Source organism: Pelodiscus sinensis, chromosome 13, assembly GCF_049634645.1.
Source record: "Pelodiscus sinensis isolate JC-2024 chromosome 13, ASM4963464v1, whole genome shotgun sequence".
Taxonomy (NCBI): Eukaryota; Metazoa; Chordata; order Testudines; family Trionychidae; genus Pelodiscus; species Pelodiscus sinensis.
This window is the reverse complement of record NC_134723.1, coordinates 45,972,810-46,000,679: the sequence shown is the minus strand read 5'-3', so window position 1 is coordinate 46,000,679 and position 27,870 is coordinate 45,972,810. Positions and strand designations below refer to the sequence as shown.

General features: G+C 46.2%; 1 protein-coding gene across 5 annotated transcripts in view; it reads left to right on the top strand.

Annotated features, from left to right (window-relative positions):
- IL13RA1 (interleukin 13 receptor subunit alpha 1) overlaps positions 1-26,858 on the top strand; it is a 39,300-nt gene extending 12,442 nt beyond the window's left edge. For 3 of the 5 annotated variants that reach the window (XM_075941162.1, XM_075941159.1, XM_075941160.1), the window contains exons 2-10: positions 4,956-5,113; positions 7,691-7,826; positions 10,838-10,958; positions 13,484-13,665; positions 16,442-16,593; positions 18,852-18,987; positions 21,962-22,058; positions 22,853-22,937; positions 24,070-26,858. In XM_075941162.1, coding sequence (XP_075797277.1) covers positions 7,739-7,826; positions 10,838-10,958; positions 13,484-13,665; positions 16,442-16,593; positions 18,852-18,987; positions 21,962-22,058; positions 22,853-22,937; positions 24,070-24,216 — 1,008 coding nt within the window. In that variant the 5' untranslated portion in view covers positions 4,956-5,113; positions 7,691-7,738 and the 3' untranslated portion in view covers positions 24,217-26,858. Of the gene's footprint in view, positions 1-206; positions 3,761-4,955; positions 5,114-7,690; positions 7,827-10,837; positions 10,959-13,483; positions 13,666-16,441; positions 16,594-18,851; positions 18,988-21,792; positions 21,936-21,961; positions 22,059-22,852; positions 22,938-24,069 lie in introns of those variants that run through there. The other 2 variants (XM_006135316.3, XM_075941161.1) reach the window with 2 other exon arrangements.
- The last annotated feature ends 1,012 nt before the right edge of the window (positions 26,859-27,870 follow it).

Here is a 27,870-nt window from a genome sequence, read left to right as displayed (position 1 = left end):
TTCCCCACTTATCACCCCTGATTAGCCACTCATTGACTTATAAACAGCTATTCCCTCTCTCCCTCTTCCTCCCCCACTTTCTGTTCTAAATCCAATTTGTCAGTTTAATAATGTGTTCACTTTTTTCATTGTATTCCTTTGGTATATATGGTCATGCCAATTCTCTTCCAGAATATGATCTGAGGAAGTGGGTCTGGCCCACAAAAGCTCATCACCTATTAAACCATCTTGTTAGTCTTTAAAGTGCTGCATAGTTTTTCCTTTTGTTTTATCAAGATCAGACTAACACGGCTACCTCTCTATTCCTAGTTCCTATGTTATTTGAAGGAGTAAATGACACTTCTTTATTCAATTTTTCCTCACCATTCATGATTTCATAGCTCTGTCGTATCCTCCTTTTAGTCATATCTTTTCTGAGCTAAAAAGTCCCAGGCTTTTTAACCTCTCCTCATATGGAATGTGTTCAATACTCCTAATAATTTCCTTGCTCCTCTGTGTCTTTCCAAATCCAGTGTATCTTTTTTGAGATGGAGTGATTAAATCTGCACATAGTATTCAAAGTTTGGGCATGCCATAGATTTATATAGAGGCCATATGGCATTGTTTATCTTATTAGCTATCTCTTTCCTAGTAAGTCACAAGATTCCGTTAGGTGTTGTTGGGCTGTTGGGGGTTTTTTGTTGTTTTTTTTGATTGCCACTAGACATGGAGCCAATATTTTCAGACAGCTATCCACAGTGACTCCAAGATCTCTTTACTGATGGGTTCAGCTAATTTAGACCCCATTATTTTGTATATTTGGGGTTATATTTTGCCATGTGCATTACTCTGTATTTATGAACATTGAATTTCATCTGCCATTGGGTTACCTAGTCACCCAGTTTTGTGAATTCCCCATGTAACTCTTTGCAATCTTAAATAAATTTTGTATCATCTGCAACTTTTGCCAACTCACTGTTCACCCTTTTTTCCAGATCATTTATATATGACTGTGTTGAGCAGCACTGGTCTCCAGTACAGACACTGCACATCATGATGTATTTATTTCCATTCTCACCATTTATTCCTACCCTTTGTTTCTTATCTTTTAATTGGAAGTGCCTGGCAATGCTTTCCAGATCATCTAATGATCCTTAATTTACTGTAATGACTGTTTAGAAATAAATTCCCGGTCACAAAGGCAGTGCTGTTGCCAGCTTCCAAGTTGCTCACATACCACACTCAGGCTGTGTTGCAGTTAAGATAGCTCTGTCTGGAGCTAGGCTGAGTAGACCCCAGTACAAAATACAGGGGAACACTAGAGCCCTTCAACCCCCTGATGGCACCCCTGCTTTCTGCTAATTATTCCAGGCAGCTGATAAGAAATCCGTCCGTAGAGGCCATTAAGCTTTGCCAGCATTCAGATCTGCTAGTAACAACACAGAAAGCGATTAATAAGAATAAGGATCTCATTCAAGTACTGGATCAAACCCGACATGATCGATGGGGGAAGAGAATCCCAAAGCTGGATTTTCTCATTCTAGTCAGAAAACTTGGCAGACAATTAAAATCAGTTGTATCCTCAGCAAAAAGGAATTACTGCAATTCTTTCACCTCCCAGCTCGTAGCTAAGGACATGCTTAGAACCTGGAGAAGGCTTTCAGCTGTGTGCTCACATTGAAGATGAGACATTCCTCGTATGGATTCAAATGTGATGGTTCCTGTGATGGGGGGGAAGGGAGGAAGGTTGAGATGGCTAGGTAGGCCAATTAACTCCACAGGCTTCTCCCAGAGGAAGAGCAGGGAGGTCTATACATCAGCAACAGAAGGGGCCAGCTGTTGGAAAAAGTCAGCCTTTCCTTGGGAAGAGGAAGGAGGATTTGGAGGCTGAAGACACTCCTGGGAGGAAGGTTTAGAGCTAATACAGAGAGAGGTGAGGGGAGCCGACGTGGTCAGAAGCAGCCCAAAGAAGGCACCATGAGTGGAAAGACCAGAGTTGCTGGATTGAGGGTCCCCGGACTGGCACCCAGAGAAGAGTGGGGGCCTGGGTTTTCCTACTAGCCAGTAAACTAGAAGTGTGGGAGTGCCAGAGGGTTCAGAGGACTGCACCATAGAAGAGGGAGCACTGGGTGACGAAGTCAGAGGGCTAAGTTGAAGAGCGGATGCTGCAGTTCCTGGAGTGAGAGGGGCTGCAGTCCAGAGGGAGGGTCGGAGCAGTGGTGTGCAAACCGCAGAAGACAGCATCTGCCTCATGCACATAGGCAGCATATGGGGGGCAACCAGGGCACCTAACCTAAATGACATGGGCAGGAGGGGCAAGGGGCCAGCCAACAGGGCCAGAGTCCCCGGGAACAACTGGCAGGGGGGAAGAGCTGGTGCCTGCAGCAGGGGTTTCTCCTGGGTGCTCACTGACAGCAGCCGGGAAAGCAACGCAATGCAGTCCCAGTTCCCTCCGCTCCTCTGGCCTCGTTATTCAGGGGAGGAGGCGGGACTGCACTTGGACTCACCATCAGGAAGCAGAGCCATGTGGCTGGGAGAGGAGAGCAAGCTGGGGCAGTGCTGGACCACTTCCCCATCCTGTTGCTAGGCGGATTGGACCGTCGCTGCCAGCACCAGACCCCTGGCCCTGGGCCACATCGTTGGGGGGAGGAGAATGAGATGGGATGGGGACAGAGCAAGGACAGGGAAGAGGAGAAGGTCAAGAGAGGCACAGCCTAGGGTGGAGGGGCCCTTCCCCAGGTTGGGGGGGAGGGGTTCACATGGCCATTGGCCTCACCGTGTCACCCCTCACCAGTCGTCCTTGCTCACGAGCTAATCTCCAAGAGACCTGGAGGTGACAGCTGTGAGCGGTGTACCCTGTGACTGCTCCTTTTTTGGACAAAGAGCTGGACCAGACCATAAAACTTACTGACACTGGAAAGGCTCCGGGTCTGGATTATGGAGTCCCTTCTTCAAACGTTGGCTGTTTCGTTTCTGCCTCCAGTGTTTCCAGGACAACTACATCCCAAAAATATGGTGCAGAGTGAAGATCGTCAGCGTTCCAAAACTAGAGCCAACGGATGATCCCAAGAACTAATGACCCACCTCTCTCCTTTGTGTCAGGTAGGAGCTTGTGGAGAAACAGAGGCACCTCATAACCAACATGACTCTCTGATCACTACCGTCCTTCATTCAGGCTGGCTATGTATGAGGATGGTGTATCCAAGCTCAAGTCATGCACCTTACATAGGGCACCAAAGATGCCTGCGAGAGAGGCCAAGCACCAGTTTTCTCTTTGGTGGATCATTCAGCTACGTATGATGTGGCCTGGCGTGTAGAACTGTTCGCCAAGTTGTAGATTATCCCTATGAAGCCAAGATGTGGTTTTGGAACTGGGAACAAAGTCAGTCAGCTTAGGCCACTCAGCTCTTGCCAACATGGATAACTCTGCAGGAAATGGAAGAACCATTCAGACACGACACATATGCTCTGGCCACTTCCCTTGGTTTGTGGAGATTTCCAGTCAACGAGTCTAAGATGGCAGCCACAATCTTCTAGCTGAACAGCCTTGCTAATCGACCCTTTGCAGTCTGCACTGAAGACCATCTACTCCCTTTTCCAGACAGCTGTTACTTATGTAAAGGTCAGCCGTCCCATCTAACACCCACCACACCTCCTTCACACAGCAGGATCCCCGTGGTCACGACACCATGACATTTCAGATTTAAATGTCTGAAAATGTGAAATTTACCAGTTTTCAAATCCTATGGCTTGAAACTGACCAGAATGGACCTTGACTTTGGTAAGGACCTAATTGTGATACCATTTTATCTACCCCTCCTCTTCCCTCAGCCATCTTAATGCTGGTGTTGCTTATTCAGCTGACATCATGATGGCTAATTTCCATGTAGAAACCAATCTCATTGGGCCTTTTTAATGCCTGTTCTATTGGATATAATAAAGAATTGCCTTATACAAAAAGACCTCCCTGCCCCTGGATAATTGGGTTGATGACTCTTGAGACTCTGAGTGCGGCATAGTTTGTGCTCTTGATCATCTTCCAAGTCATTTTTCTTGATGAACCAGGTTTTCCCCTCTTTGTCCTTGCTTGCTTGTACTGTTAGATGCCATAGCTTGTTTCTTTTCCTTTCGTACACTTGTTAGCACGTGTTTGTAGTAATCGTAATCGCCTCACAGGGAAGTATTTGTGTAATTGCCCACGGTTTTGTTTAATGCTTAATTAGGTGGCTGGATGGGGGATGGGCAGACCTGTGAGGGTGATGACAGAGAATAGTTCGTCTTTCAGCCGCTGTGCACAAACTTACATCAGCAGCCATCTGCAAGCCTTCGGCTGATGCTGGATAAAACCTGACCAAAAATGTAGTTCCTGAAGGAGGTGTTGTGTGTGCCTGCCCACCTGATCAGTCAGGCTTGTATGAAACTCACTCCCTAGCCCCTGAAAATCAGATTTGCATGTGGTTTGGGGAGGTAAGAGGAAGCATTGGTTGGGCAAGTATGTCAGTTGTGTTATTTTACAATCTAGTCTGAACCATTGTAAAGGGAGAATTTTGTCAAATGTTTAAAGAGCAATACAAAAATATAGTGGGTTTTATTTATTTATCCCTTATTTAAATAGGATTATGAAGCTGAAGCGGATTATATTTTTAAATCGTTGTAATATAAACGTCCGTAGGATCTTAGCATCAGTACATGAAATTTAGAACATTTTCTGATCAGCTTTAATTTTTATTTTTCAGACTTTGGGGGAGGAGGGTCAAAATATGTAAGTTTCCTCCTGACAACTTTGGGTTTTCATTGTTTTGACCAGAAAGGGGGGTTCGTTTTCCAGAAAACTGCCTGCTTTTGTTGGGAAATTTCATTGTTAAAATGAAATTTCTGTCGAAATAGACTTTATGGACAATTTTTACCAGCACTAATTAAATTATTTACAGCATGCATTATGTATGTATTTAAAGCTTTTTCCTTTGCTTTTATAGGAAAAAAAGTTCTCCCGCCTCCATCCAACCTACATTATTCATATGTCCCGCTCTGTAAACTGAAATGGACGTGGAGTCATCCAGAGGGCATTAGTAGTGACTGTGATCTAGAATATTGCAGTGAAATTTTGATTAATGAGATCCCACAAGAAAATACAGTAAGTTTTGCTTTCAGCTCTTTGAATTCCACAGTGTTCCTGTAAATATTTATCCTTGCATTTCCTTATGAAAGGAAATACAATGACCTGTAACTGTTCTCGGAAGGTATATACTTATAATGGATCTACATACTTAGCAATCCTGTGCACGACCGGTCATCTGATGAAGTGGGTTGTGCCCACGAAAGCTCATTATACCATCTACATGTTTTGCTAGTCTTTAAGGTGATACTAGACTATTTGTTGTTTTTTAAGTTTTTCCTGTTACAAACTAACTTGGCTACCTCTCTGAAGTTTAAGTTTGGTGGACAAAGAAGAGGGGACAGAATTATCTTTAGCTGACCACAAACGAAATGATTTTTTTGACAAAACAATTACAAATTATTACGTTCTTTTGCCTTTTTGAACAAAATGAAAGCAAATTTTGAAATGAAAAACTCAATTTGAAAATGTTAAATATTTTTGTTTGAAACAACATACTGACTCTTTGGAGTCTTTTTCACTGAAATAATTTGGTGAAATCTGCACAATTTTAAAATATTTTGGTTGAACCAAACGTACTTTTTGGTGTGGGAAAGGAGTTGTTTGCTCTTAAAAAATCTCACCTCTTTAAGTTGTGATGCCATGCTTTGTGGTACAATGCGCAGAGCTCAAAAGCAGCAGCCAGCCTCATTCCGGCATTGGATAGTTTGTGATTATCAGAACCACTGACTAGGGAGGGGGAGCAACGGAGGCAGCTGCCCCAGGACCCAGCGATTCAAAAGGGCTCAGTGCCCCCACCCGCTGCCGCAGCCAGAGCCCTTTAATTCCTCATCGGAGCACTCCAGGCAGATATAAGGGCTGGGAGGACTAGCATGGCACACTCCAGGCAGCGCTGACAGCAGCCTGCCTCCGGCCCCTCCCCTTCCACCCGAGACCCCGCCCCTTCCAGGATCACAGAGCCTGGCGCGGCTGTCGGTTCCTCTACTGATAATTAACAAACAGCATGATAGCAAAGACTCCTGTCTCCATTATATTAAGTATTCCTTTTAAAGGTATTCTAACCTATCCACACTAGGGATGTCAAATCCCGTGTAATCAGTTAACGGATTAAACATTGGGGTTAACCGATTAAGCGAGATTCCAGGTGAGGGACTGCACTCGCCTGGCTGGAGCCACCCCCTGAGCTCCTTCAGCTCTGCTGGCCTCATGTGAGGTTGCTGAATCCCAGCGGGGTGGGCCCGGCAGACCTGGAGCACCCCTCGGCACCGTGGCAGAGGGCTGCTCTTAGGCATGGGTTAACAGTTAAATGGTAAGCATTACCAGTAAGCATGATGCTTACCCAGTAACTGATTACCCATGCACACCCCTAATACATACCACTATCTGCATCTTCAAGCTACATAAAACTGAGCTTCAAAGTGGGATCCCAGTCCAGAAGTTTAGCTAGTCATATACTTTCACATTTACATAAGAACGGCCGTACTGGGTCAGACCAAAGGTCCATCTAGCCCAGTGTCCTGTCTGTTGACAGTGGCCAGCACCAGGTGCCCCAGAGAGGGTGGACCGAAGACAATGATCAAGCGATTTGTCTCTTGCCATCCCTCTCCAGCCTCTGACAAACAGAGGCCAAGGACACCATTTTACCCCCTGGCTAATAGCCTTTTATGGACCTAACCTCCATGAGATTATCTAGCTTCTCTTTAAACTCGGTTATAGTCCTAGGCTTCACAGTTAAAGATTTTAACAATCTTTTTGTCCTGAACTGCCCCCACGTCATGGTGTCTTGGATGCTGCCCAACCAGATGTGATGCAAGTCCTCCAGGCTCTGAAAGGACACCTCGTGGGGACACTCTGTGGTTACTGACCACTATGGTGGTCATATGGCCTGATGTTTACAGCACGGTCCAGCTGTGATTGCAGTATTCTTCCTGCCAAATCCAGGATATCCTGGTGCTTTTAAGGGAAACCAGTTCCTAAGTTTGTTTTGTGGCTGCAGTTTTTGCATTCAAATCTGCTGTATTTGGAATGTTGATGTTTGTTTGGCTCCCATCTCGGTTCCGTGATTGTTTGCTTCTCGGTTCCGTGATTGTTTGCTTATGTGTACATTTCTTCTGCTGTTTGTTTCTCTCACATGTGATTTGAATTCTCTTTCTTACGTTAATGCTTTGTGTGACTGTGGAGTAGTGAAAGGTGCTGGATTGACATCCCTTTTTTTAAACTCCTCCATTTAGGCAGAGGCAGTGAACATTTCCTGACTTTGCCTTATCACATCTGGAAGACTGCCTTTAGGATGAAAAGTCTCCTCTGTAGTGCATTCTGGATTTCTATATGTTGCCAATCCATGTCCACAAGAAATTGGATTTTGACTGTGACACTCTCTTCTTGTATGTTACGTTGGCATATGCCTACTGAAAGATCATCATCTTTTGTTTTTGTGGAATGACTTTAATTTGGATTTTTAAGCATCGTCAGTTGTTCCTGTTTCTAGAACCTTTTGATTTGTTCTCGGATGTTTTTACATTAACGATGGTGTCTTTGCATCTTCGGTGTTTAATCTACTTGGCATTTAAAAGTTTTCTTTTTCTTCACATTTAGGAATGGTCTAGGAAACTGTTTCGGGAGGAAGATGTATCCTTGAATGAGATGGTTCATTTCAAAGTGAGAAGTGAATGCAAAGCTGAAAATGCTAGTGAACCAAGCGACTGGGTGATGATTTCTACTTCACCAAAAGGTACCAAACTAATACCCAACCTTGAGCTCGTTTTGTTATCTTCTCTATCGCTGACTGAAAACACATCATCCTGCTTTCTGTGAGGTAGCACAAGAAAGCTGAATCTCAAGAAAGGCTATGGTAAAATACTAACATAACTGAAAGTGTCTGCATCTGTGTACATCCCAATATACTTTAAAAGTAAACTGTACAGTTCTCACCTCCCATCGTTTACATTATTAGCTCTTACAGGAGACGCGGGAAATCCTAAATTAGCAAAAAAAAATAAGAGGGACAAGGTGGGTGAGGGAATGTCTTTCATTTGACCCACTTCTGTTGAATAGAGACACACACTTTGGAGTAAGGGTTATTTAAACTTGAAACTTGTTTCTCTCACCAACAGAAGTGGGTCCAATCAAAGACATTTGCTCACCACCTTGTCTCTCTGGGATCAGCAAGATGCAATCACACTGCTTACAACAGGGAAATGATTGTCATACGTTTTGTTCTTAAAGCGTGTGTGCCTCTGTAATGATGAATCCTGCCCTGTATGCCAGTGATAGGCAACCAAGACTAGTGGGTGGGCCGCATAAGTGGCTATCCTTCATCTCAGTGGGCCGCATGAGCCAGCAGTAGGCAACGTGCGACCCACGGCCCCCTGGGCAGCTGTCTCGCAGAGCTCATATCAGCTGATTCATGGTGCTTCAAAAGTGCTGGGGTGGAGAAGGAGTGGGAATAGAGCTCCGGCGCCCCCCTGTGTGAGAGGCGTGGGGGGGGGAGGGCAGACGGGGGGCATGGGCCAGCGGTGGAGCTCCAGTGGGTATATGCGGCCCATGGGCCACAGGTTGCCCACCACTGCTGCCCTGCAAACACACTAAGATCTAAACTTCTCCCCTCTGAATCCGAGGAGAACACAAGTGATTGGGTGGGGGGCGGAAAGGCAAAGGGAAACGTGCATTCTGGGTAGTGTCAGAGAAGACAAAGGTGTAAGGAGAACTGAGAGGTAATAGACCGTATGGCAGAGCTCAGGCTGGGGCTGGAAATAGAGAGAGCTACAGGGAGAAGGGCAGGACAGCAAGTGACCCTAATGCAGGGCTGGGCAAAATATGGCCCAGGGGCCGGATCCAGCCGATGGACTCCCCTGCCGGGACCCTCCAGCACATGCTGCTGCCGTGGTTGAAAACCCAGACCTGCTCTCTGCTCTGCAGGGAGGGGGAAGGCGCCATGCGCTCTCCCCAGCCCAATTCTCAGCTCTGATTGGCCAGGAACAACCGGCCAATAAGAATTGACCTCAGCAATCTCTCCGCGCCAGTTGGCTGGAAACAGCCAGCCAATCGGAGCTGAGAGATCGGCCTGAGCGACTGGGGCAGCGCAAGCCTCTTGCCCCCTGTCGCCGGAGCTGAGTCGTGGAGGGAGCAGGCTGCGTTTCCAAGCGTGCTGGGGCTGCAGCAGGCAGGGCGCCCAGCCTGCCGGCCCGGAGACACTTAGGTACACTCCTCCCAGCCAGCGCCTGCCTCTGGCGCCCCTGCCCCTCCCGCACCTGGGTAACCATCCAACCCTCTGCACCCCCTGTGCCAGGTGACAGCTCCCTCCCAGACCCTGCACCCCTCCCCCAGGCCAGAATCCTCTCCTGCACCCACGCCCCAATCCACTGACCCAACCCCCTTCTCCACACCATCTCCTGCACCCCAGTCCCTGGCCCCGTGTGCCCCTCTGCACACAACCGCCATCCTAGGCCCCAAGCCCCCGTGACCACTTACAAAATCTGGGAGTGGCCCCCCACCAAAAATGATTGCTCCCCCCCACCCTAATGGAAGGCAAAAAGCATGTGACTGCTGCTGGCCAGCCAAGGGAGAAGCAAGGCGAGGCTGCAGGGCGACACTGAGACACTGGAGCTTTCGGCAAGTAAAGGGATTTAGTGTTTGAGGAGCGCGGTCTAGGCATTGTTCTGGCGCACTGCACAAGTGAGCCACCGGGGCTGAGTGCGCTCACCAGGTTTGGTGTTGAAGACGCTGGCAGCATAGGCACCTGTCCCCTCCGCACAATTCTGATTTCCCGGTAATAAGCCTTCAAGCAGTTGCTGCCTCAGAAGAAACCAGTTGAGGAACAGAAGGGGGTTTCCAGTCTGGGCTTTTGATGAAAGTAATGTGTATATGTAGTGCCTGAGGATTGTTGTGGGCTCACAGGCACCGTTAGTTCTTCTCTGAGGTGTGGTAAGTTAATGCTGTGGGAGACAGCAGTGGCTGGTGCAAATGAAGAAACTGGGTTTCAACTCTTCAGCCTATGCAATTGTGCCACTTCTTGTGTGTGAGATGGGAAGTGACACATGAACAGCCTGGTTCTGTAGCTGCTCCGCCTACCCAGGATATTCCAGTAACATCCCGGTTCGCTGTGGCTGTGGAATTGTTCGTTTTTACCATTCAGTGACTTTTCTGATGTTTTGAATACAGTAAAATGCTTAGAAGTGCAGCCGTCGTGATGAAAAGTTGACTTGAGCCCATGTTTGCTGTGTTCTAGACTAGAGCCAGTTATTTCCATATTCAAAGTACATGGAAAGAACTGTGATATCCCAGTCACCATGGGTAAACATTGGTGGCTTCAAATAGCAGCAGCTGGGATGCCGTTGCAGTAGGATTCCTTTAATTGCCAAGGATTTTAACTCCTCCTAAAGTGCCTACCCTTTATTGGAATCGTTTTTACTGTTTCACCAGCACATTCTGCATGTACAATGTTGAGTGGTCGTTCAGACTCAGTGAGAGCCACAGTTTACGTGTTGGTGGGTCCCCTGCACTTAGAAGGAGCTGTGCTCCGGTATCAGGCAGGCCATGCTGTACAAGGGAATGACTTGCACTTGCTGAGTATTAAAGGCATTCACTGTAGCCCATCCTCTGCTTGCCAGGTGGGGAAGGGGAAGGTGGCCAATGGCACCAGCTAAGAACTTCACTGAGCAAAGGGGCGCTCTGATATTTGAGACTGAAAGGCATGTGCTGGTAGAAACATCTTTCTAAGAGGCTGTGAAACTTGCATTGCAGGTGCTGAAGGTACTGCTGCTGTTGACATAAACTGCACGTGGCACAACTTGGAGTACATGGTCTGTACGTGGCTTCCTGGCCAGAATGCAAGCGCTCACACCAACTACACGCTGCACTACTGGTTTGTATCGACCGAGAGCTTTTCTGCTTTCATAGTACGCGGCATGCTTCTGACTTTGCACTCAGTTACTCTGATTTTTACTATTCCCCGTTGCTGTGAAGGATCCCAAAGCTCTGAGACAGAGACGGTCACTGAGAGTCCCGTGTAACAGAAACATTGCCACACCCTAAAGCTATGTCTACACTGCAGGCTTCTTGTGCAAGAACAGCTGTTCTTGCACAAAAACTTGTGGAGTGTCCACACTGCATGCACATTCTTGTGCAAGTAAATTTACAGTACAGCGTCGGAACAGAGGGCTTCTTGCGCAAGGGTTATTCCTCTCCCCATGAGGAATAAGCCCTCTTGTGCAAGCGCTCTTGCACAAGAAGGCAGTGTGGACGGGCAACAGGGGTTTCTTGCGCAAGAAACCCCTATGGCTAAAATGGCTATCAGAGCTTTCTTGTGCAAGAGAGCATCCACACTGCCATGGACGCTGTTGTGCAAAAGCACATGGCCGTGTGGACACGCTCTTGTGCAAGACCTTTTGAACAAGAACTCTTGCGCAAAACAGTTCTTGCGCAAGAAGCCTGCAGTGTAGACGTAGCCTAAGCGTAGACACCCCAGAAGACTGCTGACGTTGGCTCTTTGGGAGATTTTTTGCTGATCTGAAGCATTTGCCCTGCCCCAGCAACTTCTTTAAAAAAAAGTCTTTTGGTTTTATCTTCCATCTTTAAGGAACTGGTTTATTCCTGAAAGTTAGAGCAAGGTGCCACCTTTTTTGCATCTCCTGCCCATCACGTGCCAGCTGTCTTCGATAAATAGTCTCCTGTTACAAGACAGCAGAGTTGTGGAGAGAGGAAAAATTTGGCACCAGCATTTATACACACTATCCAGTGCACGCTCCCGGATATTGATGTCTTTCCTGAAATGCTCGACTGCGTTTGTTTCTGCAGAGAGATTTTTGAAAGCTTTCGAAGTTCGTGTCAGGGTTAAATTGACATTAAATTTACATCTTGCTTTCTGTTGACTACAAAAGAAAAGTCGTCTTTCTCACCCCAGATGTCTGATATTAAGCTCACCACGTTTTCTACAGCTGTGTTTGGACAGCAAATACCAAAAAGTTTGTGCAGCTTGTGAAGGTAAACACAAGCACAAATGACCTTTATGTTGGCCTAAACGGTTCACCTCAGCCCCTCCTTACTTATAGCAATGGAAATCTAGCCCGGGGCCTGATTGGAAAAAAGAATTTAAATTTCTAGATGGCTATGCATCTTCCACCCCTCTTCCACGGTCCTTTCCTGCACAGGCCGTGTGGGGATAGAGGATGAATGTGACTATAAGGCCTTCCAGCTGCTTACGTTGTTGCTATTAGCTGGCAACAAGTTTGTACCAGTGCAGAGAGTGATTAGCTGCAGTAGAGTCCGGCTGGAAGGAAGGCACCCAGTATAAATAGATCTCTGTATTCCTCTGTACTTTAACTTCCCTGAAAATTCAAGGGTGGCTGCAGGAGAGAGGCATGCCACAGGAAGGTGGATCATGTGGCATGTGACAGCATGTGTGAGAGAGACTACATACACACCTTGTATGCACAGGGGTGGGCAGAGCATGGACACTGCTTTCCTGTCATGGTGCCAGAGGCTGTGACAGTTTTTCCTTGCTACGGGGGGACAGAAGGGAACGCGTCTACAGTAGCAGTACCCAGCTCCTGTGGAAGTCCCCTGGGGTCTGTGCTGGGATTGTTTCCCCATCTCATGGTGTAGGCATGTAAAATCCTTTTGAATTGGCAGGGGTGGGCACAGGGAGAGCAGTCCCTGGCTGCAGCAGGCCTTGCAGGACTAGAGCAGCCCCTTTCCTGCAGTGGGGTTAACTGGAACTGGTAAACATCATCCTTCACACCCCTAGTGTGGTAGCTTCTCTGCGCGTGGTGGCAGGTGGGGTAGGAGGGAAATTAGTATGGTGGGTGGGACACTTGGCTGGATCAGGCAAACACTGGATGACTATAACAGTGGTGCCCACACTGTGGGGCATGTCCTCCTAAGGAGGTGCAGGGGAACGGTAAGAAGGGCACAGTGGGGCCAAGGCCAGCCCTCGTTGGGGGCAAGAAAGGAGCGGCGCCCAGCTCTGTCTAGTCCAAACCCCGCCCTTGGCCTATGGGTCTGCCCTTCTCCCAGCCCCCACCCTCAGTCTTGGCTCTGGATCATGGCTGTGGAGAGGAGGGGCATGGGTGTGCACTTTGATTATATTAGGAGTAAGGGCGTTGTGTCTTAAAAAGGGTGGGGGCCTGTGTAACATCTAGTATATTGCAGGACTAGGACTAGCTACTGTCAGTCGGACCGTGGACTAACTTCCCTTGTGGGGATGGGGGAAAGTCAAAGGGAATTCATCGGAGGTGGAATTCTTTTTCCCGGGAGATGTTTGCCCTCCTAGAACAAACGATTTTCAACATATAATTTATTTTTTTACAGATTTAAGTTATCCGGTAGAGGCAGCAGATTTGTCTGTACTGCTCAAAGTTAAAACTGTACGTTTAAACTGTATTCTTATAGGCATGAGGAGCTGAAAAACCAAGAGCAATGTCAGAATTACATCTCCGGGGATACCTTTGGCTGCAACTTCAGTTTCTCCATTTCAAATACCACATCCATGTATTCACCTATCAATATTTTGATCAGAGGCAACTCGGAAGAAATTCGGCCTGTCTGCGAAAACAGGAATCCCACAACAATTGGTAAGTGTAAAATTATGTCACTTGGTGACGCATGTTAGGTATAAATATCATTCAACGAAAAGGACATGGAGCTTGTTTGGATTATGTATTGCTCAGTGCGAAATGGAACAGCTGGTTTAACCTGATAAGAACAAACCCAGTGTGCTTATCTGTATGTGCTTATCTGTATGTGTTCTAATAAGAGCATGATGTAACTTTCAGAAATGAAGCATGAACACTGGGCATGCAACTGATTCATCGATAAGCAGGGCTTGACAATTTAGGTAATCTACTCGCCACGGGCGCGTAGGTTATAGCCCGGCACAGTGCCGCAGCACGATCACTGCATGTGCAGCGCAGTCTGCTCATGCGCAGCGTGCTGAACCGCGCGGCTGGCAGTGGGGCTCTCTGCGGCTTGGCGAGCCATGCCAATAAGCATTATCTTTAATGGGTGATGCTTACTGGTAACTGGTTAACTAGTGGCCCAGCTGCCCTCCCACCCCCACCCCATGGCTTCCTGGTTAAGCAGTTAACTGGTTAAATGTAAAGTTTAACCAGTTAACTAGTTAAAGGGGACTTTACATCCCTATGAACACACAAGATGTTCTTATAACAGGCAAGGTAAAATTGTAGGTAAAATCGTATAAGCGATGGCTGTGGAAAACTCAGCACTAAACCACTTTACACCAGCTAAAGATCTGACCCTTCATTAAAAGGAATCGCCCCACTTTATTCTCTGTATGTTACTTACCCATGGGGTCTGAGCTCTTCCGGGAGTTGGAAATGGGAGAGTAGATCTGACTAGCACTGGAGCCATTTAAATCCATTCTCTTCGATCTTGAATCCAAAGTTTTGGATTCCCTTGGGTTTAAGTCACGGGCCATTGTTGAGAACAGCAGATGCCTCTTTTTATCAATAAGTTTGCAGTTAAGACTCATAGCAGATACAGGACATCTCCACTGTAAGTCGCCCCGGTATCCATACGGTCTGCACTAAAGCCATTGACGCTTGTAGGAACTGATGCTTTATAAGTCCTCCCATTCCCTGCTCTTAAGTCACGCACAAAAAAAAAAAATTGAGGGGCGCAAATGGAAGTCAGCCGCGGGGGAAAACTTCCCCGCTTTAAGTTGTTTCTCTATAAGGCCAAGTTTTTTGGAACATATCTTGGACTTACAGCGAGGGCAGCCTGTACCTGATTTTTTCAGTGAAAGGATTTGAGGTAATTTTTCCCTTGAGTATGTTATCATTCACCTAAACTACACAGTCCCCGGTCCTTAAGGAGCTGATCTTTCAACCTTCTTGCCGGTCAACCTGTGGCATTTGAAACTCCTCAGAGGCCCAGGATTTGTACACAGCTTCCTGTAAATGGTAATTGTAAAGTAGCTAATCATTTCTGACAAATTAAGGGCATTCCTTGGTGTGTCTTAGGCCACCTTTTCTGGCTTTGGAATGCAGTGGCTAATCCTAGCTCTCTGTGGTGTGATGACTTACTTCTGAGAGGCCTCGTTCCATTGCAGAGCAAACGAGCTCCTTCAGCATGTTCCTTCTTGGCAGAATAGCCTCATTAGTTTGACTTCCTGTTGTGAGAAATCGCACTCTGTTTTGAAATACCAGTGACTAGTGCAGAAGTGGTGTAACTTACGCAATTTTGCAGATTGCCTTCTCATTGTCACATTAACATTTCCCAAAATTGAGAGCATTGTTTTAGTGATGGACTTATGATTGACATACGACTCTCTACTCCGGCACGCTTCGGTCCGGCAACATCCGGGGTCCAGCATGATTTGAATTTGCCAGATGTCCACTTCTCATGGGTGTGGCCAAGTTTCCCGTAGTCCCATAAAGTTTGTTTCCAGCCACCAGGCCTGGCTCTCAGTGTTCTGTGTTGTTTTTTAGCTCTGATTTTTACCCCTAAATGTCTTCTCAGAGCCCAGCAAGCAGTGGCAGTGCTGGTAATGCTGATAGACAATATTGACCTCCTGTGGTCCGGCAAATTCTCTGGCTCAGCACCGGTCACACCCCCTGGATGCTGAACTAGAGATATTCAACCTGTATTAGCAAGTGCTTCCATTTACATAGAACTTCTGCTCTATGCTCCAGAAGAAATGACTAAGATGCAGAAGATTACAACGATTGTATCTTATTTGCTACTTACGTTTCCTGAGACTTAATTTTGGAATTCATATGTCTCGTGTAACCTGATAGCAAGTGTGAAAATCAGGGCAGGGGGAGGGGTAATAGGCACCAAGCTCTAAATACAGGTGGGACCTCTCTGGACTGGCATGCTTGGTCCTGAACCAGGGAGTTTGTGGGCCAGAAAGGTAAATGACGGCCCCTCTACTGTCACAGGCCCCCCCTCCCAGCTGGTTAAGCCCCTACCCTGGGCACCAGGCTCCACCGCTGGACTCCAGGCTCTGCTCTGAGCTGCTGCCCTGGCTCTCTGGTCCAGCAACATCCCTTGTCCTGCTGCACTAGTTTTTCCCCTTGAGTTCTTCAGACCTGGAGCATCTGCAGGGCCACGACAGTGCTGGTCCAGCAACATCTGTGGTCCAGATTGTCCAGGACTAGAGAGGTTTAACCTGTATCAGGACTTTCCCTCTAAAATCAGGACATCTGGTCACCCTGTTCTGATACTGAATCCATCAAGCTCTTCCATCACTTTCCAGCATCTTAACTGGTATGTGTGCATTCTGCTGTGTACTTCCAGTGACTTTCTGTAAGTCCGTACATAATGTTAATGATATTGTAAATGTCAACATAAACTCGGTTTGACAATTTGGATTTCTTTCTATTTCAGTAAAACCTGGCCCGCCAAGGATTGTGTCAGTATCGAAGAGCAAAGATGGACTACATGTAGAATGGCAGAAGCCGGGCACCTTTGCGCCACATTGCTTGGCTTACGACCTAGAACTGAAAGACAGCAAATCACACACCAATCATTCTTTTGAAGTAACTTTTTTTTATTCATTAGTTACAATGGAACTGAAATGTGTCATGTGGGTTTTTTTGTTTTGTTTGGGGGTTTTCATGGCAGGGGATGTATGGTATCTTCTTCAAACTCTGAATAGGAACTCAAAGGCTGTGTCTAGTCTGGCCAGTTTTTCCGGAAAATCAGCCGCTTTTCCGGAAAAACTTGCCAGCTGTCTACACTGGCCGCTTGAATTTCTGGAAAAGCACTGACGATCTCATGTAAGATTGTCAGTGCTTTTCCGCAAATACTATGCTGCTCCCGTTCAGGCAAAAGTCTTTTTCAGAAAGACTTTTGCACAAAAGGGCCAGTGTAGACAGCAGAGATTTGTTTTCCGCAAAAAAGCCCCGATCGCAAAAATGGCGATCGGGGCTTTTTTGTGGAAAAGCGCATCTAGATTGGCCACGGACGCTTTTCCACAAAAAGTGCTTTTGCGGGAAAGCGTCCTGCCAATCTAGACGCTCTTTTCCGAAAATGCTTTTAACAGAAAACTTTTCCGTTAAAAGCATTTCCGGAAAATCATGCCAGTTTAGACGTAGCCAAAGGTTGCAATTTAAGAACTATAACTGTATGCAGAGCAGAAATGTGTGGGATTATTACCTGACTTGAAACTGCGTATGTGGACAGAACTGTCATGAAATAGGGCTCTGTAATGTGACCATGCATTGAAACAAGGGTGTTTGTTAGAGTTTAACCAACTAACCGCTGAGCTGGTTAAACTCAGCCAGCTCCCGGGAAAGCAGCTTTGCTGTGGCTGGGAGTTGGGCATATAAGAGCAAGTGAAACTCCTACCGCAGGGAAGGGCTTCCCACTCCGTTCCCAGGGAAGAGGCTTTGCTATAGGCTCTGCAGTATAAAGCCATGATTTATACTACAGAGTCTGCAGCACGGGTAGCCATGTAACTGCTGAGATTTTTAGCAGCTACACAGTTACCGTATGAAATGCTTTTTAACGTCCTTAATTGAAACGAGTCAGTTTTCTGAATCTCTTGTTTGTGCTACCCATTTACAATAGCAAAGGGTTGCTATGGACACAGTGTACTCAGCAGAATGGGCCCCCTTTTGAGTGAGGTAACAGCGTTTTGGAACCACGCTGGAGGGTCGTGTAATTATGCTGTCTCCCTGTCAGAGCCATATATTCATGTATCCTTGTTGCTGCTGCCTTGGGTACTCGGGTTTCAAGGCTTGATTATCACAAAGACAGTTAACATGCTGATTTGTGGGTCAGTGCCTGTCCTAAGCAAGGAGATTTGAGGGTAAGGAAAAGGGGAAGTAATCACGTACTGACACAAATACAGCTGCACATATTTCAGTATGCAGATATGTACTTGCTTATGCACGTCTGTGTCAATAACCATTAACTATGCCATTAAGTCAGTAAGGAAACAGCTTAGCATGCTGCATGCTAGTTTCAGTGTTTTACAACTTGGCAAAGTCGGTCCTCCTGAGGACTGTGTACACAATATGGTATAAACAAGATTGAGTGATCCACATACCAAAAAAGGCACTAGATGAAATTGTTCAGTGCTCCCTTTATTTCTCCCAGAGGAAAAATGAGAGCAAGAGTTTTGGTTCCCAAATGTCATTGCACAATGCCTGCCTTCTAAAAACATGATCCCCGGAGGCGGGACTGAAGCCTGAACCCTGGTGTCCTGGGTGGGGTGAGACCAGCCAAACCCCAAGTGCTTCAGCCCTATGTCAAACCCTGAGACTTGCTGCAAGTGCTGAAATCCTTGGGCTTTGGCTATGACCCGGGGAGTAGGGTTTGGGCTTTGGCTCTGGGCCCCAGCAAGTCTAACACCAGCTCTGGTGAGCCCATTAAAATGGAGAACCGCAGAGATAAGACAAGGGCCCAAACTGCAGTTTCTGTCAAACTTCCCTGGAGAAACTGGTCTTTTGCGCTCAGAATACACGTGATTGTTCTCAGGCATATCAGCCTCCACTTCACTTCTCACAGGGACGCGGGGTAGGGATGCCAATTGGTGTGGTAGAAACACTAGAGCCAGCCACTTTGAGCCGCGAGCCCTCGGCAGTTTGGACAGTTGTTTTGTTAAAGGCAGGGAAAATCTAGTTGTCTCATCTTTTACCACTTTATTTTATGGAGTTCAAAAATAAAAAAGGGAAATGGGCAGCAGTCACCACATTCAGACTGCTTGTTAAAGCTACACGATGAAGACACGTTTGTACATGTCATGCATCTTGATAAAGGAAACAAGTCAATATCCTTTTTTAAATTGTAGGTCCTCAAGAGCACTGCCATGCAGATTCCGAATGTTGACCCTAACACTATGTACACTGTCAAAGTGAGAGCAAAGGTCCAAAATAAATGTTACAGCAGCTATCACTTGGGTGACTGGAGTGAGGAAAGGAGCATTGGTAAGAGCAATCTTTCTGTGAACCAGTCTGAACTTTTTTTCTAACTTCAGCTTCTAGCCATTAGCCCTCTTATGCTTTGGTCTGCTCAATTAAAGGGCCCCAGAATTATCACATGATTTCTTCCTGCATATGTACTTCTAGTTATGGCCAAGTTCCCTCTTAATCATCTGCTGGAAGACAGTCAGCTTTACTATGTGACTTTTCGTAGCTGTTGTATTTCATCTGTCACGTTTTGAGAAGTTGGTCATTTTCATTGCTTATAAAAGCTTTTATGAATTTGTAATTTGAATATATTTATCTGTCATGTACCTCAAAAAGAAGTTTTGCATTAAACATTGTTCTTCTTCAAGTGCTTGCTCATGTCCATTCCAATCAGGTGTGTGCACGCCACGTGCAGAGAGTTCCGGAGCCTTTTCCCTAGCAGTATCCATAGGGCCAGCATGGGGATCCCCCTGGAGAGGCGCCGGCATATATACCCCTGCTGGCCCCTCACCCCCTCAGTTCCTTCTGACCACCCGTGACAGTAGCTGTAGCGCTCGAGACAATGAGTCTACCCTTTCCACTGATACAGGACACCCTCCTCAGAATCAGACAATTCAAGGCAAAGGTGATTATGATAGCACCAATGTGGCCGAGGCAACACTGGTTCTCCACCCTGTGGGAGTTGTCAATACAGGAACCAGTACACCTGCCTCTAGTCCCGAACCTGATCACACAAGATCTGGGGCAAGGAACCTTATGCCATCCCAACCTGACAGCCCTCCATCTCACAGCTTGGTGCCCGAGTGGCTCTCTGCACTAGAGCGAGGTCCAGTGGCTCTCTGCACTAGAGCGAGGTTTGGCGGAGGTCCAGAAAGTGTTACTGGAAAGTAGGAAACCATCTCCAAGGGCCTTATATGAAGCCAAATGGAGGAAATTCACGGCATGGTTGCTAAGAAGGGGAATCGAACCAACCACGGCCAGTATTCTGCTCATTTTGGACTATCTATTATACCTCAGGAATCAGGGCCTTGCTACTTCCTCCCTGAGGGTATACCTCGCAGCAGTCATGGCATTTCACATGCTGAGGGCGGAAGGTCAGTTTTCACCAACCACATGGTAAAGAAGTTTCTGAAGGGGATTGACAGACTATTACCATACACACGCCCCCCGGTTCTGCCATGGGACCTCAATGTGGTCCTTAAGGGGCTCATGTGACCACCATTTGAGCCTCTAGCCACTTGTTCATTGAAGCATCTTTCGTGGAAAGTAGCGTTCTTGGTAGCAATAACCTCGGCTAGAAGAGCATCAGAGCTTTGGGCGCTGACCTCAGAGCCACCATATACGGTCTTTTCAAAGATAAAGTCTGACTACGACCTCACCCAGCCTTCCTTCCCAAAGTAGTTTCCCACTTCCATACATCCCAAGACATTTTCCTTCCTGTGTTTTTCCCTAAGCCTCATTCGTCAGCTAGAGAGCAGAATTTGCACTGCCTTGATGTGAGGAGGGCCATAGCTTTTTACATTCAATGGACAAAAGACTTCCATAAATCGGTATAGCTTTTTATTTTCATCGCGGAAAGAATGAAAAGATCCCCTATTTCAGCCCAGGGCCTATCCTCAGGGATTACCTCCTGTATTAGAGAATGCTACCAAGGGGCGGGTAAAGACACCCCCCCCCCCAATAAGGGCGCACTCCACAAGGGCACGGGCGGCGTCACTGGCGTTCTTGGCTCGGGTGCCGATTGTTGAGATACGTAGGGCAGCTACATGGTCCTCAGTCCATACCTTTTCAGAACATTATGCGATTACACAGCACGCCAAGGATGATGCAGCAAGGATGGGCAGGGCGGTGTTGCAATGTGTGGACAAATAGACACTGTTATTCTCTGACCCCGTCGCCAGGGATATGGTTTGGGAATCGCCTGATTGGAATGGACACGAGCAAGCACTCGAAGAAGAAGACAAGGTTACTCACCTTGTAACTGTTGTTCTTCGAGATGTGTTGCTCATGTCCATTCCAATCCCACCCACCTCCCCTTCGTCGGAGACATTAGGCAAGAAGGAACTGAGGGGATGAGGGGCCGGCAGGGGTATATATGCACCGATATGCCGGTGCCACTCCAGGGGGCTCCCCATGCTGGCCCTATGGATACTGCTAGGGAAAAGCGACAAGGAGTCCTGTGGCACCTTATAGACTAACAGATGTATTGGAGCATAAGCTTTTGTGGGCAAAGACCCATTTCGTCACATGCATGTAGTGGAAATTTCCAGAGGCAGGAATAAATATGCAGGCCAAAATAAGGCTAGAGATAACGAGATTAATTCAGTCAGGGAGGATGAGGCCCACTTCTAACCGCTGATGTGGAGGTGTGAACACCAAGAGAGGAGAAACTGCTTTTGCACTTGGCTAGCCATTCACAGTCTTTGTTTATTCCTAAACTGAAGGTGTCAAATTTGCAGATGAACTGTAGCTCAGCAGTTTCCCATCTGCAAATTTGACACCATCGGTTTAGGATTAAACAAAGACTGAATGGCTAGCCAAGTACAAAAGCAGTTTCTCCTCTCTTGGTGTTCACACCTTCACATCAGCTGCTAGAAGTGGGCCTCACCCTTCCTGACTGAATTAACCTCCTTATCTCTAGCCTTATTCTGGCCTGCATATTTATACCTTCCTCTGGAAATTTCCACTGCATGCATCTCACGAAGTGGGTCTTTGCGCACGAAAACTTATGCTCCAGTCAATCTGTTTAAGCCTGTAAGGTGCCACAGGACTCCTTGTCGCTTTTGCAGATCCAGACTAACACGGCTACCCCTCTGATGCTAGGGAAAAGGCTCCGGAATTCCGTGCACGTGGCGCATACACACCTGTTTGGAATGGACATGAGCAACACATCTCGAAGAACAACAGTTACAAGGTAAGTAACCTTTTCTTCTCCTTATTCCTGAAGCATTTCCAGCTCTGCATTCTTTGTGTTTTTGTTTGTTTTTTCCAGGTGAAAACACGGACTTCACAATATATATCGTTTTAATGCTCGCTATTCCATTAACAGTTGCATTAGCTATTATAATTCTACTGGTGTACCTGAAAAGGTAAATATCCATGTCGCTTTTATCGTAAAATCTGTTAAGTACTGACTTACCTTTAGAGCTACATTGCAGTGCTCCTTTGCTTAAGTTGACCTTTCATATGCCATATATATGCTTTTGACAGTGGCTATTTTCCCTTTATACTTCTGCATGCCGTATTAATATGGAGATGTCCAGGGCTCGCCGAACCGCGGTGAGCCCCGCTCGCCAGCTGTGCTGTCCGGCGAGCTGCGCATGCACAGATTGCCTGAACCCGGCTCTTCTGGGTTGCAATCTACTCGCCACGGGGCGAGTAGATTGCATTATTTGTTGAGCCCTGGAGAGGTCAGTCGGAGCTCTAGAGTTGAGTATGAGTTGAGGTTTTTGTATGGAACAAATAAGTCCGTGTAGCTTCTCTGCCTCAGAAAAGGCAGTTCCTCTCTGTGGCTGCAGATGCATTAGCGGTAGATGAAGTCCCAATGCAAAGTAGAGTGCCTACATTCAATATTATGGGCCATTCTCTTCCCTCTGGTCTGCACTTGCAGCTCCCATTGATTTTAGTGGAAGTTGCTCAGTGCTATCCAAAGACAAAACGTTGGCTTGTATGTAAAACTCCTTTCCCATGCATTGCTGGGAATGAAAGTGGGACACGAAGGTGGACTAGGGAGAATAGGGCATCACATGGGAGGATGAAAGATGGCCAGAGAAGACGGAGTCCAGTTGTATTTACAATGCTCTAGTGAAATTCAGCTTTGAAATGTTGTTCCTTTGGTTAATCAGTTGTTTTCATCCAAAGCTTTTATTTCTCTGTTCTAAAGGCTCAAGATACTAATTTACCCACAAATTCCTGACCCTAGAAAAATCATTAAACGTATGTTTGGAGAGCAAACCGAGGACCTCCAGGTTAGTATCTGCCCGCTAGCTATCAAGTGGTCTCTCCAAATTAGAAGAAGTCTCTACATTCTCATCTTCTGTATTAATATTTCGCCTTTACAATTCTTGTAGATTATGTAAAGAGAATTTTACAGTATACATAGACCAAGTGCTCAGTACAATGAGAATTATACAAAAACAAGTACAGTCTAAAACCAAGAGTTGTATGTCCTCAGTTATATAGTTGGGATTATTTTTTCCAATGTGCATTACTTTAAATTTATCAACATTAAATTTCATTTACCATTTTGTTGCCCAATCACTTAGTTTGGTGAGATTGTTTGAAGCTCTTCACAGTCTACTTTGGTCTTAACTATCTTGAACTGTTTGGTATCATCTTGCAATTTTGCCACCTTACTGTTTATCCCTTTCTCCAGATCATTTATAAATTGAATAGGATTGGTCCCAGTACGGACCCTTGGGGGACCCTAGTAGGTACCTTTCTCCACTCTGAAAACTGACCATTTATTCCTACCCTTTATTTCCTGACTTTTAGCCAGTTATCAGTCCACGAAAGGACCTTCCCTCTTATCCCATGACAACTTACTTCAGAGCCTTTGGTGAGGGACTTTGTCAAAGGCTTTCTGGAAATCTAAGTACACTATATCCACTGGATCCCCCTTGTCCACATGTTTGTTGACCTCAGAGAAACTCTAGCAGATGAGTCAGGCAGGATTTCCCTTTACAGAATCCATGTTGATTCCCCCCCCCCCCAACAAATTATGTTCATCCACGTGTCTGACAATTTTATTCTTTACTATAGTTTCGACTAATTTGCCCGGTGCTAACGTTAGTCTTACTGGCCTGTAATTGCCAGGATCGCCTGTAGAGTGTTTTGTCACTTAAAAGGCCACTACAGCAGTGAGAGCTCTCCTCCGCCTCTGGCCAATCTTTGGTGCCATCGGCAGCCCCGTCGCTTTCCCAGGACGAGCGGTTCCCTTCCTACCAGAGTGATTGCTCCCACATACCCCTTCGAAAGTCCCAAGGTGACTCTGCTGCCCCCTCTGAACTGTATGCTGCATACCTTGTAGAACTGACTGTCGGAGTGAGCCTGCACACCCGGACGAGGTTCTGCGAAATAAAGCCTTGTGTTCTCTTTCAGGGGTTTCCGGGAGATGACTTTCTCAATGCCTGTAAACCAGCTAAGGAAGAGGAAATCCTCTCGTTAGTTTGTATAGAGACTCTCGAGAGCGTCTCATCTGCAGAGGAGGAACGAGAAAGACACGCTTTGCAAGTGAAAGCCTTGTGAGCGAGACTTCTTTTGTTGCTGTTTGTTTACCTCAGAAGACTTCTGAATATCAGCCATGACTGGTCTGCAAGGCAGACGCCCACATTCCATTTCGGCGCGTCCCCGCTGAGCACTCACCTGCCTGGTGACACAAGATAAGCCGCTGACCTTTGCTACCTTCCGTCTCTGCCAAAACCGCTCCCCAGAGCCAACCCGATGTACATAAGCCACGTGACTGACAGTGCTGTCAGCTCAGCCTTTCCGACGGCTTGTCCTCCTCCTTCTGCTCAGGCCTCCCATGTAAACGGTTAGCTGTTTGGAGCAGGAACTGGCTCTTCTGAGAAGCACCTTGCCCAGCGTGGTGAGAAGTAAAACAACAGTTTGTTTACAGTTTATCCCTGCGGAAAGATAGGAGCCGCCAAGAGACTGGGTGACCCCTCCAGTCCAGCATTGTTTCTCTAACAGTGGCCAATTCCAGATGCTTGAGAGAAAGGTGCAATAAATCTTCAAGTGTATTTTTGGAACAACAGCCTGTCTAATACCCCAGTCAGTGGCTGCCTAAACCTAGGAGGAAGGCTTAGATCCCTGCTTTAAAACATATGTTTATGCACAAGTTTCCTCCCATAACAGTGGCTGTTCTCACTAATCACCCAGGTGTTTAATCCTTTTTGAATTCTACAAAGCTCTTGGCCGCTACATTTTTTTTTTTTTTGGACAGAGTTTTTAAAACAGCTTTTGTTTCTCTGTTTCTCAATCGCTGTTTCTCAATTTCTTCACAGTCCCGGCTTCTGGGTCTAGTTCTCTCCGTCTCTCCCGCATAACCTCCCATGCTGGTGAGATGGTGGAAGCCCACTGCTTAGGAGTGAGTCTTGCCCCTGTCCTTGGCGGTCTCCTCTGAGAATTTGAAAGCTATTTCAAGAAGCAAGGGCTGACTTTATTTCACCCCCCTCTCTGATGATATTTATCTTTAGTACATCATCAGCTTTAAGGTCAGAAGGTCACTGTAGTGATCATAAGTTGATAGTTCATAATATTCTCCTTAGCTACGTTTGAGGTTGTTGTTGCTGGCTTTCCTGCTATGAATTCTTACCTTCGCCTCGAATGCACTTTTATGCGTCAAGGAGGGTTACTCCCCCGCCAGTATAATTCCGCCTCAAGGTAAGCAGAAAGAACTACAGAAAACCAACCTCCGCTGGCCTGAGGTGGTAGGCTGGGATTGTCTATCTCCTCTCAATTCCTTTGGCAGCTTCTGCTATGATGTTGTGAGGGTGTGTTGGGGACCCCCCCCCCGCTCCGATCTTACACCCCCGTAGCAGCAAGATGAGACTCTGCCAGCCAGTAGAATAGAGGGTTATTGCTTCTCCGGGATACAGCCCAGCACAGACGTGATGTGGCTACAGGAGTCAGGGCCAGGCAGCCTCAGACTCCTTGGGGTAGCCCCCCCCTCTCCCCCCGAGCTCCCAGCACTCTCCTTAGTTTCATGTCATCTCAGCCAAAAACGATCCAGCTCCCAGGCCCTGTCCCCCAGCCAGGTGGCCATCCCCACCTCCCTCCCTTTGTCTCTCCCTCTGGGAAGCGCCTTGTTATCTGCTCGGCTGGGACTGGGTGAGTCAGTGGAAATCACACATCACAGCGTAGGGGAACCCCGGGTTACAGAGCAGCCCCCACCACATCACAGTTGTGCAGTCCAGTTAGCTGCTAAGAAACAGCTTGACATAAATTGGAAGTAGCCACCTTAAAAGCTTCATTGGCAGACATTAGGACTGGAAGGGACCTCATCGATCAGTAACTCCTGATCTCCCCTACTATCCTAGGCTACGCTTTCATACCATCCTATTCATACATTTATCAGGACCCAAAATGAGGATATGCTGTCTCAGGGATTTTAATACAAGATGCAGCAAAACATGCCACCTTCAGAAACCAGTATGAAATCCGCTAACAAAATTAGGCGGTTCCAGAGACTACCCTGTCTGTTAAAATCCCTTTCCAAATTTCACTCATTCTCCCCAAAATACACTGTATATAACCTAAAGATAGTCCATGTACTTCACACATCTTCCCACAGTAAAAATGATCTACCTCAACTCGAACGGTATTAGTTCTGGCATCACTGCGCGATCAGGAATGGAAGACAAAATTATAAGGGAGGACAATAGAAAGCTTTTCTGTAAAGGTTGAATTTTTTCTTACCAATCAAGGAAGACAATTATTGGCACTTTGCCACAAATTCTTTTGAATTCGCTTATGTGGAGTTTCTGGCAAAATTGAAGCTTATTAAAGAGAAAAAAATATTTGTTTTTTTTTTAAGCAATGGGGTAATGCTAGGCCAAAAATAACGTTTTTTTAATGATGAGATAAATATAGGTCCTGATGAGGAGGTTGTGAATAATTTGTTTCCTGACAATGAATAGTTGAGACACTTCCTGGTGAATGAATTTCTTCTGTCTATTACTGTACATACCATGATGTAATGTGAGTACACTTGAATTGCTGTTTTTTACTTTTTGTCCATATGCCATTTTTAGTAGATTTCTTTACAAGGTTGGGATTTTTTTTTCAGCTCTTGTAATGGTGAGAATCTTCTAACATTTTGTTTTCCTTTATTACAACTACTTGATTGTATTTTTCTTAAAAGCATCAATAAAAATATGTTTTAATAATTGTTGCCTTTCAATTTGAATTGCTCCTTGTATTTTAATGAATGTGTAAATCAAGAGACTGAAAAAATGGGGGGCTGTTCAGTTTAGAGAGAAAATAAGTAAAAGATGACCCGGAGGAATACAAAACAGAGAATATCCTACAGATTTCTTCAAACTTACATATGTATGTAGTATTGTTGAGAAAATCAAGCTGGCTGTAAGACATTTAAACCTTGTTTTGTTTTGTTTTTTATTACTGCCCCATATTTGCAGTAATTTGGGTTTCGTGTTTGGTTACTAGGAACTTGCTAAAGTCTGATCATGTTTCTTATGTAGGCACAAAAAGCAAGCACACAATAGGGATGAGATGGAGGGGGGGAATTAAAAATAGGAAAATACAGCTTCTGCCTGATGCTTGCACTTCAGTAACCAGAAAACTACAGACACGTGATCCACAACTGGACCCTCACAAATTTCAACCAGAAAAATCAGACTGCTTAGGGACTGAGGAACAAAAACCCTAATTGGCCACAGCAATGTTGCAAGATTAGATTTGTCCTCGTTGGCTACGTTGCACATGACAGTGAGTATGGCACAGTGAGGATCATCAGCTTCACTGTTGGGAATTCAGCCACATTCTTAAAAGATAGCGAAGGAAACATTTCCAAAAGTTAGCAGTGACTTAAATCACGGGTCAGAGACTAGTTTAAATGTAGCAGCTAGAACTTGTCTGATAACAAAAGCGACAGACCGTGGGTATTGCAGGTTAGAAAGAAATTGATACATAAAATGAGCATCCTTTATAAGAAGTCGAGAGAGAGAATCTCTGTGCACATGTGGCAACAGAATCCTGTACAGCTTGAAATACTGTAACCTGATCCTCCTGAAGGACTCTAACCATGTAAACGCTCCTTCCCGTCTCTTTGACATTGATTTGAGATGAAATGAGTCACTCCTTGACACTAGCATTAGGTGGCAGTGCAGACCCTTTTCATTCACGTTACAGCTGGTGCATTCTACCCACTTGCTAGGG